This window comes from Capricornis sumatraensis, chromosome 17, assembly GCF_032405125.1.
Source record: "Capricornis sumatraensis isolate serow.1 chromosome 17, serow.2, whole genome shotgun sequence".
Lineage (NCBI taxonomy): Eukaryota > Metazoa > Chordata > Mammalia > Artiodactyla > Bovidae > Capricornis > Capricornis sumatraensis.
In genome coordinates, this window is record NC_091085.1 from 25436660 (window position 1) to 25451385 (window position 14726).

At 41.7% G+C, this 14726-nt stretch overlaps 1 protein-coding gene across 1 annotated transcript in view; it reads left to right on the forward strand.

Annotated features, from left to right (window-relative positions):
* Nucleotides 1-14726, forward strand: part of SETD7 (SET domain containing 7, histone lysine methyltransferase) — a 50306-nt gene that overhangs the window by 15558 nt on the left and 20022 nt on the right. Inside the window, exons 3-4 of the mRNA XM_068989486.1 lie at nt 8381-8582; nt 13266-13455. Coding sequence (XP_068845587.1) covers nt 8381-8582; nt 13266-13455 — 392 coding nt within the window. The remainder of the gene's footprint in view (nt 1-8380; nt 8583-13265; nt 13456-14726) is intronic.

The following is a 14726-nucleotide window of genomic DNA, read 5'->3' on the forward strand; positions in this document are numbered from 1 at the left end:
GGTCACACAGAGTCGGACACGACTGAAGCGACTTAGCAGCAGCAACAACATCTGCTTTGGTCCTGACACAAAGGTATGTATGTGGTGAGGAGAAAGGAATCTTGAGGCTTTGTTGGTGTGGTTCTGGAGTCTCTCTGGCACCAGTAATTCGCTGGAGTCCTGTAGGGGATTACAAAATGTTTAGTATGCAAGATGCTTCAATATACACATCTCTGATTTTTATACAGTAATAATCCCAGATTCTGGGACATTTTAATGTCCCAATTGTTCTCATCTCAACCAAGATTTGTGGATGTAAAGACAATTTAGCAGAACTTCTTGAAATCTTAGAACGGTAACAAGAAAAAGATATTTCAATGTAGAGTGGCTTTGGGCTGTGTGATATTAGGACATCATGTGGTTTTTAGCCTGATTATGAAATAGAGATAAGTGAATTCATTCAGTTTTTTTTTTAACATTATTGATGCTTCCTCCTGACCTGCCAATTAGATTTCAAAGTATTATTTGTTACTCCATGACTTCATCCTCCTCTGCCCAAGTCATTTTCTGATGTTGATTTGTTCCTAATGAATCTGGCTAAGAGGGCTCCTTGTAGTTAATCACTGACCAGATAACTTAAGAGAAGCTGCCCATCTGATGAGCCACTGAGAAGGGTGATATTTTCCAGGTGACAGGTCTACAGAGGAGTTCTTTTGTTTGGTTTTCAGAAAGCACTTGGTTGCATTTCAGAGAAACTGGAGTTGGAACAGGCTTCCAAAGTCATGTATCCCAACCTCCCACACAAGGCAAAAGTCCCTCCTATGTTGCTTTTGTTGGAACCAGGCTCAACAAATACGTTCATCTGTATTCTAAGGAACAGTTCTGACTGAGGCAAAGTGTTTTGTGATGTATGAGAAGAAAGGGAGAGGGAATGAGATGGAGAACTTTGAATACCTACCATTTGTTCAGCACTGGGCATAGCCTTCACAACAATCTGTGAAGTAGGTTTCATAGTCCTTTTTTACTTGTGAAGAAACTAAAGCACAGAGAGGTGAAGTGACCTGCCTGAGGTGACCTCATCGGTAGGAGCTGGAGCTGAGAGTCAAGCCAAGGTGAGTTCAATTCCGAAGCCACCCCTCTCCTCCCTGAATCTGCACCCTTCCTCTCACAGGAAGCGAGGATATAGCTGCAGACTTCCCTGGCAGACCAGTGGTTAAGGCTTCACACTTCCACTGCAGGGAGCCCAGGTTCAATCCCTGGTCAGGGAACTAAGATCCCACATGCCAAGGGGAAAAAAAAAAGGCAATGTCTGATCCTGACTGTCTGATCCTGACAGTCTTTGTTCCATGCCTTCATTTTACTTGAGGTTACTCATTAGCTTTAATTGTGGAAAATTCAAAGGAGTCCTGGGGTGAATTCAGTTACTTTCTTGTAGGAGCTTAAACAACTTGGGAGCTGGGCACATTGACGGGAGATTTTCCTGAGGATTCACCTCAGAAGAGCCCTGCCTTAGCAAGTTGGCCTCCCTAAACTTGTTTCCTCATTTGAAAAATGGGGATAATTATTATCAGCTTCTCCTAGTTGTGAAGACTGAGTGAAAAAAACCTGTAATGACCTTAGGAGGGTACCTAGAAGGAGCTCTACTAGTAATTTTTTAAAAACTAGATCACCAGTCTGTTAAAAAAAGGATATAACTCAGTTTAGGATATAACCCTTTATAACGGGTTTCCCTGGTGGCCAGTCAGTAAAGAATCCACCTGCAGTGCAGGAGGTCTGGGTTCAGTCCCTGGGTCGGGAAGATCCCCTGGAGCAGGAAATGGCAACCCACTCCAATATTCTTGCCTGGAAAATTCCATGGACAGAGGAGCCTGGCGGGCAACAGTCCATGGGGTCGCAAAGAGTCAGACACGACTTAGCAACCAAACTTAGAAACAGCCAGAGGGAAGAGATGCATTGAGCAAAGTAAGAGGAAGGGGCATGGGGCTCCCAGACCCCCTCCAAGGGCATCACTCTCCCAGCGTCTTCACAAGCTCACCAACCCAGAAGCTCCCTACTTTTTGCCTTTACTCTGTGTCTGCATTTTTTTTCCACACAATCAGATAACACCTCCATTTCCCCACATCATTGCCTTTTGTGTATGTGTGTGTGGTGATAATACACACACCCTGGTAGCCTAGTGGTTAAGATTCCAGACTTTCACTGTCAAGGCCCAGGTTCAATCCCTGGTCAGGGAACTGAGAGCCCACAGCTATGCGGCATGGGCAAGAAAAAAGATCTACTCTCTTGGCAACTTTCGAGTATAAAAGTATTGTTAATTATAGCCACTATGCTGTATATCCTCAGAACTTACTCCTCTTATAACTGGAAGTTTGTGCCCTTGACCAACCTATCCGCGCTTCCCCACCCTCCAGGCCCTGGCGTCCACTACTCTTTACTAATCTGTTTCGAGGAGTTAGACTTTTCTGCTTTTATTTATTTTTTATTTCAAATTTTTTGGCCATGCCAAAAGGCATGTGGGATCCTAGTTCCCCAACCAGGGATTGACCCCCTCACCCTCTGCATTGGAAGTGAGGGGTCCTAACCCCTGGACTGCCAGGGAAGTCCCAAGTTAAGCTTTTTTAGGTTCCACATATGAATGGGGACATAGAGTATTTGTCTTTGTCTGATTTACTTAACACAATGCCCTCAAGAGCAAGGATGGATTATTATTATGATTTTTTACTATTATATTTTATTACTGATGTTACTATTATCAGTTAACAGTGACCAGCAGGGTTTTCCCAGGGCTTATTTTTACAGAGCAAAACTCGATTTCACTGATTGCTCTTCACATATCCTACTGTTATCTTGAAACTTTACAACAATCAGAAGCTACAGACTCATAGATCTTCTATTAAAAGGTAAGAAATTCTGAAGATAGAACAGGATTACATGGGAGCGTGACAGAGCTCCGTGCGGTTTGCTTGTCACATCCTGGAGGAGGTTGGATAGAGCCCTATCCGATGACCTGGGGTTTTTATTGCTGCTCTTCTTTACTTAGTTCTCAATATTTTAAGAGATAATATGTAATATCATGTTGTATGCTGGTGATATCTCAATTTTTTAAAAAAGAGCATTTAAAAAAATATGTATTGTCATATAACAATGTTTTAATACTTAGTCACAATTTAATTTAGTTAGAGATAGGAGTTTAAAGTAGAATTACCCTTCATTTAAAGTATCTTTCTTGTGTCTTCGCTGGTTGTCCAGTGGTTGCCCAATGCAGGGCTCCTAGATTTGGTCCCAAGTCAGGGAACTAGACCCCTATTCTGCAGCTGAAGGGCCCATGTGCCGCAACCAAGACCCAGCATGGCCAAAAAATAAATAAATGTTTTAAAATAAAATTTCCCTCTAGGTTCTGTACCAGACAGAAGGAAGGGAACATGGTGCTGGAGAGAGCAGAGCTTATGCCCCCCAAACCTTCTAGAGCCCAAAATGTGAAGGGAAAGCCAAAGCTGTTTAGTCTCCTAAGAACACTTTTGTGTATTCAGATATTAAAGAGAATTCTTCAGTGAAAATAGTTGAATAGATTGCAGATGTATCTGCCTAGGTAAACAGCCATAAAATTTTTTCATTTCTTTGCAAGTTAGGTTTTCTCATTTAACTTAATACTGGAAAGTTAAGTACAAGAGCTTTGATAAAACAGATAAAAAATGGTCTGTGTGTATATGGGAAGAAAGAAATCTCATTAAAACTGATTTTTTAATTTTCTCCATGTTTTCAAGTTATTTGACTCAAGTGCTGGTACCAGATACATCAAACCATTTTTTTGTAGCTTCTTAACATACTAAAATATCTGCCAAGTGTTCAAAGAAATTTTAAGAAAATACGAGTCAAGAACACTGGGTATGGTATGATCCCATTTTTGTTAAAACAGCAACCACGCAAGGCTGGAAAATGCATAATGTATTAATGGAAAAAAGTCTTAAATGACATATGCTGAACTGAGGAAGAGTCCGGGGGGTTCTGCTTGCCACATCTTTGCAGTGTTTGATTTGCTTTATGTTTGTTTGTTCATTTTACAATGAATATGTTTTACTTCTTTCACTTAAAGAAGCATTTATTCCATCCTTCCCTCAGAGAGGACTCTTTCTAGCTGGATTTTTTTAAAAGTAAATCTAGAGCAGTGTTGTTAATTTCTTTGTCTACTCCAGTGTCTCATAACCAGTTCCCTAGTGCTGCTGTTTTAAGCTAAGCTTCTCAGTAAAAAGCTCACCGTCATATAAATGAAAGTGCATGCTTAATAATATTAGTTGTTATTCAAGCAGTCATTATGTCCTAACATCTTCTGAGCACTTGCTATGTATAAAACCTTGTAATCCTGAATAGCCTCATGAGTAGCTGCAGTTTACAAATGGAGAAATAAACCGCAGAGTTTAAGAAACTTTCCTCACTTGCAATTGAGTGGCTACAAGATAATGCCATTTTCTCATAGTTGATTTCTTTTTTAAACGCACATACACTTCATATAAAAAATTCTCTCTGCGCTTGAGAAATACTCTTAACATGGTTATGTTCCCTCTCAATTTTCTCTTCTCAGAGCAAGACTATCCCAGTTCCACTCTTTCATTTAGGAAACAGCGCTTGAAGATATGCTGTGTTTATGTGTGAGGGGAGAAATACATAATGCCTGATTTGTTCCTGTAAAGGGCTTACAATCTATTTAGAGAAATAGGACCCATAAGCTGATCATGGATAACACGTGGCACATCCTGTACTAGGCCATGACTAGGCTCCGGTGACTGTGGTTGCAGAGGTCAAGGTAGCCTCCTTCGGAAGCAGGGCTCCATGTGGCGGAAGGGTAGGCTCCAGGGAGCCCAGTGATGAGCACCCTTCTCTATAGCATTTAGAGAATGGCACCCTTCTCTGTGCCATTTCAGCAAGAAAGATTAGAAAGTTTTCGCTCCATAGCTACTTCTCAAATATGACCAGGTACTAACAATCGAGTGCAACATAATGCCATTTTCTCATAGTTTATTTCTTTTTTAAATAGAAAAAGACCAGAGGTTGGAGAATATTCATTCTTTTCCCGAAGTTATTTTTGTTTTGAATGATAAAAAGGCAAATATGACCCATAACTTTTTTTTTTTTTCCTGAAGGCATCCTCAGGAATTTTAAAAGTTTAGTTACATATGTTTTAAGGGAAGAACCAAGGAAAACAGAGTATAGAAGCTAAGATCCATAGAGGTGTGCTCGATGCCAGTGAATAATGTAAGCAGGGGCTTCTAGAGCAGAAGTCGGGCAAACCTTTTCTGCCCAGGGGGAGATAATATTTTAGGCTTTGGGGCCACATGTGGCCTCTGTTGCAACTATTCAACTCCACTGTTGTGATATGAGAGCAGCCACAGAGGATACGGAAAGGAATGTTCGTGGCCGTGTTCCAGTAAAACTGTATTTACAAAAACAGGCAGCCTGCTACGGTTTGCCAACCTCTTCGGGAGGAAAAAGTTAGAGAAAGAAGTGGTGCCTTTAACACCAGACTAAGAAGTTTTTTTATTTTATTTCCCCAGTGACAGAGGATTTCAGAGCCTTAACATTTTTTACTGCCTTGGAGATCACAGTTCCTATGATAACATGTCCCATTTTTGTTATCAGATTCCACCCAAGTTATCAAAAAAATTTACCAAGGAAGCTAAGCTGTTTCCTCAGGCAGGGGCTGGAAAACAATGCAGTAAGTTTTGCTCTCCAAAATCTTGAGACTTTGCATTCGGGAATCTCAGGTTTATTGAGCTACAGGAAATAGCAGTTTGTTCTTAGGATTATGATACTAATAAGGGTGGGCTCTGCTGTAAGGGAGGGGGAGACAAGCTACTGGACATGACCGGGGGAAATCTGTGCAAATCCACATGATCGTTTAACTGATTCTTGAGACCCATGCCTTGTAGATTTCATCATAAACCTAAGAAATATTGGCAGACTAGTCTGTCAGGGGATAATTCTGCCCAAACACACATAGTAACATTTTGAATGCCACTGAGAATTCAGTCAATGGGGTTGCCAGGTTTAACAAATAAAAATCCAGGCCACCCAGTTAAAATGGTATTCCAAGTGGCTCACTGGTAAAGAATCTGCCTGCAAAACAGGAAACCTGGGTTCAATCCCTGGGTTGGGAAGATCCCCTGGAATAGGAAATGGCGACCCATCCCAAAATTCTTGCCTGGAAAATTCCATGGATAGAGGAGCCTAGCAGGCTACAGTCCATGGGGTCACAAAGAGTCAGACATGACTGACCACACACACACACACACAAAGATAAGCAGCAAAAAATGTTTTAGTATAACTATGTCCTGTTCAATATTTGGGACATAATTATGCTAAAAAAGTTACTTGTTATTTATCTGAAACTCCACTGAGCATCCTGTATTTTATCTGGTAATTCCCCAAGTCCAAATGGATAATTAAATAGTTTTTTGTCCTGTCTGTTGCATCATTATATCGGTTGATTAGTTATCCTTCACCAAGATTGTTCCTTTCTTTTTTTTTTTTTTCGTGGTTGGAATCTAAGGACAGTGTAATCTCATTAATTCCAACCTCACTAATTTAGAATTTTAATTATTGATGCAAGGGCTATGCTGAAGTACACCTTCGTCTCTACATGAATTTACTAGGCCTATTTATCATTGATTGTACAAACAAAACTGAAAGAGAATGATTTATCTCTTTGGGAGACTACAGATAGTCTAATTACATTGTAATCAGAGGGTATCGTTATTTCAACTGTGCTTTTCTTTTAATAATTACAGATCATGCTGTCATTCATTAACAGCAAGATAAGACTGTTCCAGGCAGAGTCAGGTGCAGCCGCATCCGTCCCATGGCTCCCTCCTGTCCCCAGTATCTGTCTCCTGGTTTCGTGGTTGCTTGTTCATAATGCTTCCTAGATCCTCATACAACTGTACTCACTACTTGAAGGCATTGTATAAATATCTGTTAGTTGAATTAATGAATGAGTGTTATCTGTGCATGTTAAAATAATCAAACTCTTTGTTGCTAAGCATCTTATGTTTTAATTGTAAAAAATAATAATAATAATTTGAGTTGGTCTTTCCCTTTATTCCAAATTTCAGTTCATGAAGGAGTTTTTGGATAAAGTTAGCTTTGTTGCATAATGGCCTTTTCAAGGCTGACACTCAAAATATGTTATGAAATCCAAAAAGTATTTTATGAGGAGAGAAAAAAAGGTTCTTATAAAATCACCATAAACACCCCTGTGAGCTTTCTTCAGTTTTGGGACTATGGATCTCAAACTTTCTATCAAGCTGCTAATGAATCCACCTGCAATGCAGGAGACTCAAATAACTGGATTTGATCTCTGGATCAGGAAGATCCCCTGGAGAATGAAATGGCAACCCACTCCAGTATTCTTGCTTCGAGAATCCCATGGACAGAGGAGCCTGGCAAGCTACAGTCTATGGGGTCACAAAAGAGTTGGACATGACTAAAGGGACTAAACAACAGCAATTGATGTTAGTCAGGTTTAGCCTGCCATCTTCCATCCTTTACCCCCATTGCCCATGATTACACACACACATCACACACAGACACACACACACAAGTACCTCCCCATATATCTTCCAAAGAGATGCAAGGGGATTCTTTTGATTGGATACTAATCATGGTTGTCACCAATAAATAATGCATTAATAGTGTAAGACAGATAGGTAGACATCTACACTTTCTAAACCACGTTTGTATTATTGGAGACCACTCTATACACGCCATGTAAAGACCCTTGAGAACTCCCAGTGAATTCTGAACCACTCTTGAGGGAAGGTAAGCAGGAGTGGTGTATGTGTGGCAAGGGTAACACCAGCATTTCTGTTGCCTGGTATTGGTCAGCATCTAGCCTTGGAAACACGTGTGCTTAGTCACTCAGTCGTATCCAATTCTTTGTGACCCCATGGACTGTAGCCGGCCATACTCCTCTGTCCAAGGGGATTCTCCAGGCAAGAATACTGGAGTGGGTTGCCATGCATTCCTCCTGCGGATCTTCCCAACCCAGGGATCAAACCAGGTCTCCTGCACTGCTGGCAGGTTCTTTAGCATCTGAGCCCCCAGGGAAGCCCCAGGAAACAAAACTTAGATGAGGCTTCTTCGGTTTCCACTTGTGGTTTCTTTCTCTTATGTTTCTTTCAGTAGAGAACCTAGATTTAATAGGAGCTAGACTAGGAATTAAATCTTCCTCTGTTTCTAATCCTACCCGTATCTCAGGAGTATTTTCCCCTAGCAGTCGCAGAGAACTCAGGAAGACGTACTGAATGCAGGTGGCCATTGGAACAGAGGTGGGCGTGATACGATTCTTTCTTTTAGGAGAGTTGAGTCACGGTCTCACTCTCCTCTTTTGTTCTCCCTTCTTTCACAGCACCCTGGAGGGATATTATGTGGACGATGCCCTGCAGGGCCAGGGAGTTTACACTTATGAGGATGGAGGAGTTCTCCAGGGCACGTATGTAGACGGAGAGCTGAATGGACCGGCCCAGGAGTACGACACAGATGGGAGACTGATCTTCAAGGGACAATACAAAGATAACATTCGGCATGGAGTGTGCTGGATATACTACCCAGTAAGTCTTGTCACTGCTCATTTTGCTGAAAAATAGCATGTTTTAAGACAAGGCTTTGAGTCTTCCCAATGAAGAATAAAATGTATTCTCTATGTTAGAAAACGTGAGGCTGTGAAAACTTGAGAGCCAGTAGCTGAAGCCAACAACTTAGGGGGGTTGTCCTCTCACGGTGAAACAGTTGACTTAAATTGTCCTCCGATCTGCTGTAAATTCCTCTTCAGGGTGGCTTTGGAAAGAAATGATTAGTCACAATTAAAACAAAATGGAGGAGATTTCCCTGGTGGTCGAGTGGCCAAGACTCCATGCTCCCAATGCAGGGGACCTGAGTTTGATCCCACAGTAAATATCTTTTAAAAAATTAAAACCAAACTGAGACAAACTGGCTTGATTGTACCACCAATAAAAACAGAAATACATTGATTTTAAAAAATATTTATTTGGGATATAGAAAGAATGTTGGAATGTTTCATTGTTGCAATTTTATTCTCTCTCATATGTAAGAATGATTCGAACAATTTCACATCTTTTGGGACTTGTTACACTATTGTTACTTGACTTTCCAATCCCCCTCCCCATTTTTTGGTTTATATTGCTTAAATCAAGGTGATTAAAATTAACTAGCCTTTGAATATTTGATAATATTTTATGATCTTTCTGGAGTTGACTAGAGTGGAAAGATGCAGCAAAAACCCATGGCTGGGAATTAATGCTGTAATTTGTGTTTGCATTTCAAATACCCCATCTGTTCTTAGTGAGTTTCCAGAAAATGTTTCAGAAAATAGACCTGCAAAAATATTTTATCTAATATTTTATTTTGTCCGGAGCTTAAGTCAAAATATGTTTTTTCTTACTCTTAATCCTTTCCTTTTATGATTTAAAAGTATCAATAAAAACAAAGTCGCTATTATATGTATAACAAGAAAAGTAATGCCAGGAAAATCTACTTACACATTATTGTTGCTGAAAAATAAGTTATACTCTAGCCAAAGAAAAAGGTTGTGAAACATTTTTTTTAATAATTATTAAAGCATTTACACATTCTCTTGGTAGGATCTGCAATAGCTCAGAAGTTTCTATCACAGAAGAAGAGGTGGAGGTACTTACCAGATTAGGAAGCCTGAAACTTATATTGCTTCGCCACTAGGCAGGATAAGCTTCCTACTGCCCCGTGCTAGGGAGCTGCCCATAGCACAGTGAATCTTGAAGTCAGGGAAAGTGGCATTCTTCCTGGGGGTTGAAATGAGGGAAATGCAAAGGATTACAAGATTCTCCCACTACTTGTAATTTCACTTGTAACTATGATCAATTTAAGTCCCTAGAGGAGATCAAAGAGGCACTAAGGTGAATGGACCTGATTCACTCAATGCAGTTGCAGTCTGAAGCCTAAAATGAGCAGCTGCCTTTTAGCCTTCAGCTTGAATTAGTGTCCTTTTAAACACCAGGAGAGGACTCCACCTTAGGAAGGAAGAAGCACTGGGGAGTTACAAGCTGTCAAAATCAACTTGGTTGGTGACATTTTGTGTATAGTATCCGCTGGCATTGGGGCCAGGCATGAAGCTGGTGATCACATCCCACTGCTCTGATCTCCGGGTTGAGAATCAATTAAGAAGTGGGCTTCCCTGATGGCTCAGACAGTACAGAGTCTGCCTGCAATGCAGGAGATCCAGATTCAGTCCCTGGGTATGGCAACCCACTCTAGCATTCTTACCTGGAGAATTCCATGGACAGAGGAGCCCGAAGGACTACAGTCCATAAGGTCACAAAGAGTCAGACTCAACTGAGCAGTTGAGAAATGGACATAGGTGTCAGGGATCAGGACTTCACTATGGCAGAGTTAGAATGCAGAGGTGTCGTGGGTTTCTACTTCTGCCCCTCTGAACTAAACAGATGGGCCAGGCGCCCAAAGCGCAGCTGGAAAGCTGCAGGTTTCCCTTGGGGAGTAGGGCTGGCTGGGGGAGCTTCCCCAAGGAGAAGAGAGGGTGAGAGGGGAGCAGGAGCACCCCATGGGCACTGCCAATTCTCAGAACAGGTGAGCGAAAGTGCAGAACACGTGAGAGCTTTATCCTGTTAACCCCTGTCGGTAGAGATGGGTGTCAGATCCTGCCTTCTCACCGACCAAGTGAAGGGTTCCTCTTCCCATAGCGGGAGCCACTCAGCAGAGGAGACAGGGGAGCAGCTTTCCCTCTGCTCCCCCAGTACAGCCAACAAGGAAGTGTTTGTGACATGAGGTCAAAGTAGGAACAAAGCGAGGCAAAAAATTATGATCCTCCATGCAGGATTTGTAAGCTCATTCTAAGGGTAGTTTATGTCTTTCAAAAGTTTACCTTGGAACAGTGATGGAGAGTTTTAATTAAAAACTCATAACTCCTTTCCCTGCTAGCTCAGTCGGTAAAGAATCTGCCTGCAGCAATGCAAGAGACCCGAGTTCAATCCATGGGTTGGGAAGATCCCCTGGAGAAGGAAATGGCATTCCGCTCCAGTATTCTTGCCTGGAGAATTCCATGGACAGAGGAGCCTGGAGGGCTACAGTCCATGGGGTCGTGAAGTCAGACACGACTTAGCAACTAAAACCACCAACTCCTTCCTAAAATAAAAGAAGAATCTCTGCTTTATTGTTCTAGACAAATAAAATCACTTGCCCCCAAAACGAAGTTTAAGGCGCGTAAGGGGGAAGATAACCTGAGACCCTAGAAAGAATGCTGAATGAATAGTAATCTTGATGGTTTAATTAGTTACGGTGTGTGAGGAGCGCATGTGCTCTAACACCACTCAGCTGTCATCATCACTGAAAGTCTGAAGGCAGATCTTGCAGAAAATACATCTCTGTTCAGGCTGGGTTATTAAGAATTAACTCAGGGAGGAGGAAGAGCAATAATACATCCCTAATGTCCTCTCTATCTGGGAAAAATGCTTCCAAGTATTTTTCTTTCTATGGAAGTGCTGTGATTCATTTTTAAATTTATAACGTTTTTTTTTTTCTCCAAAGAGCAATTAGACTACAGTGAACTGTGGAGATCCTGTACCTGGTGGTTATTTCTTCCTGCTCTCTCTCAGTAAACAGCATTGAAATCACTCAGAAGTCATCCCACACCACTGACTCTGAGTAGCTGCTTCTAGAACCTTTCAGTTGAGGAAATGACCAAGCTTTTAGAAGATGTCATGGCCTTACTAGCCTTAGGTCAAAACAAAGGTCTTAGATTTCTATTTATACCATGAGGCCCCCCCTGGATGGAAAGGAAAAAGAAGGAAACATATCTTATACCCTAGGTTCGATTTTTTAAATTAACTCTTTTTATTTAATAATATATAATATTTATTTATGTAATTTAATAATATTTAATAATAATTAACTATTGGTTTATTTTTAGTGTCCCAATGCAATTTACAGAGTATTTATATCACCTCCTGTGTCCCTAACACTGGTACCAGGACACAGAATTCTATGATAGCCTCTGCCCTAAAGCATTTACGGGCCCTTGGGAATGAAGCAAGTGACAGTGAAACAGGAAGCACAGCTGGCTCCTCTCCTGGAAGGAGGCAGAAGGGAGCAGTAAATAAAGAAGAGTGGGAAGAGAGAAGTGATGGGCAAAGGAGGAGAATTTAGTTGTTCTTTTTTCACTTTGCATTCTAGCTCAAAAAAAAAAAAAAAAAAAAACATGGTACAGGACTCTCAGAAAGACAGTATCTCAAAGTTCTTTTGTTTATTCCTTAGAAAACACAGACAACTCTCTACTCATGTACACTGAACTAATTCTTAAGTATCTTTGGACTAAAGATTTTCTTAACAGACCAGAAATTCAGAATTCAATATTTGAAAAGCGAATCTCTAAGCATAGTGAGTAAGACCGTTTTGCTGCAGATCCTCATCACATTTTATGCTGGCCCAGAGTAACCCCTGTTACATTTCCTTTCAATGTTTAGGACATATTACAAATGGGTGGCTCAGTGAGTACAGAATCCGCCTGCAACGCAGGAGACATAGGTTCCGTCCCTGGGCGGGAACGGTCTGGAGGAGGACATGGCAACCCAGTCCAGCATTCTTGCCTGGAGAATCCCAGGGACAGAGGAGCCTGGTGGGCTACAGTCCATGGGGTCACAAAGAGTCAGACACGACTGAAGGGACTGAGCATGCATACACGCACAAATACAGCATGTTTGTTTCTTAGATAAGAAACCAAGTTAGAGAGAATCAGTAACTTGTCCAGGATTATAAAGTACAGCTCCATCTCTGACTCTGTAAATCAGGTTTATACGCTCCCTGTGCATAAAGTCTATAGGGGGCTGGATGGGGAGGGATGATATGCCTCATGCTGTTCATGCTCATGTGAAAAGCTGAGCTCTTAAAGTGTTATGATCCATATTAGTGCTACTAACAGTGGGCGTGCAGAAGAGAAATATCTTGAACTCGTGTCATATGAGTGAGTGAGTGAAAGTCGCTCAGTCGTGTCTGCCTCTTTGGGACCCCATGGACTATACAGTCCATGGAATTCTCCAGGCCAGAATACTGGAGTGGGTAGCCACTCTCCAGGGGATCTTCCCAGCCCAGGGATCGAACTCAGGTCTCCTACGTTGCAGGCAGATTCTTTACCAGCTAAGCCACCAGGGAAGCCCAAGAATACTGGTCGTGTCCTATAGATAAATACTATAATATAATATTTTCTGGTTTTGGGTTTCTCCCATCAGGATGGAGGCAGCCTTGTAGGAGAAGTAAATGAAGATGGGGAGATGACGGGAGAGAAGATAGCCTACGTGTACCCTGATGAAAGGACGGCCCTGTATGGAAAATTCATTGATGGAGAGATGATAGAAGGCAAGCTGGCTACTCTTCTGTCCACTGAAGAAGGAAGGCCTCACTTTGAACTGATGCCTGGAAGTAAGTTGAATCTGCTTCGGATGGGTTGCTTTAATTCCAAAACAGGTTGTTACTGGGGAGAAGTTAATGTCCTTGTCTTGTCTGCTGTATCAGCTTGGCTGCTTATGAGACACCTCAGCACCTCAGTGGTTTACAGCAGCAAACACAGGTCTGATAAGCAGCTGTACCCAACTGGTCCAGGTGGGACGTGGCCAGCCCAGGTGCGACTCCAGGCTTCTAGTCGGCTCGGTGGTGGCGACGGTGGTTTAGTTGCTGAGTCGTGTCCGACTCTTTGCGACCCCATGGACTGAAGTCCAACCAGGCCCTTCTGTCCATGGGATTTCCCAGGCAAGAACACTGGAGTCAGTTCAGTTCAGTTCAGTCACTCAGTCGTGTCCGACTCTTTGAGACCCCATGAATCACACTTCCACTGCAGCGAGCATGGGTTCAACCCCTGATTGGCTAAGATCTCACATGCTGAGCGATGCAAAAGGGGGGAGGGGAAGGTCTAGCATCTTCTTGGAAGACATACTCCACGCACAAATGAACTTGGTGGTCTCTATGTTAGAAAAAGTCCTGTTTCCTTTTAGAAATACAGGATGGCACAAAGCTTTATTTCTTATTACAAAATTATTTACTGTAGAAAATCTGGAAAATATACAAAGAAAGAAATCAAGGTTTTGTATTCTGAGTGGCACAATATTAAGAAAGCTAAATTGGTCTGATTCCTGAGAAAACAATGTGTGAAAGTAAAGTCAAGTACGCAGTCGTGTCTGATTCTTTGCAACCCCGTGGACTGTAGCCCACCAGACTCCTCTGTCCATGGGATTTTCCAGGCAAGAATACTGGAGTGGGTTGCTATTTCCTTCTCCAGGGGATCTTCCCGACATATATGCATTTCCAATCTAAGTTAAGGTATAAGAAAAATAAAGTAGAAAAGATAGTGCATCTAGGCATTGCTGGGCCTAGATAATATTTAGCTCTGTGGATTGGAAGGAGATTCTCCAAAGGGTGGTTGTCCAAAAATAGGAAAGCTAGCACTTTACATTTAGCTGCAACTTGGGTTGTTATAAATGTCTCCGTTTTTGTTTTTTTAAGTTAAAAACTGAGGCATTTTAAATGCAGTATGGGAATCTGGATTGGATCCTGGAACAGAAAAAGGACATTCGTGGAAAAACTGGTGAAATCTGAATAAAGTCTGGAGTTCACTCAATAGTAATGCTATGTTGGTTTCTTAATTTGGACAAATGTACCATGTAACATAAGAAATTAACATTAGGAGAACAGTGAGG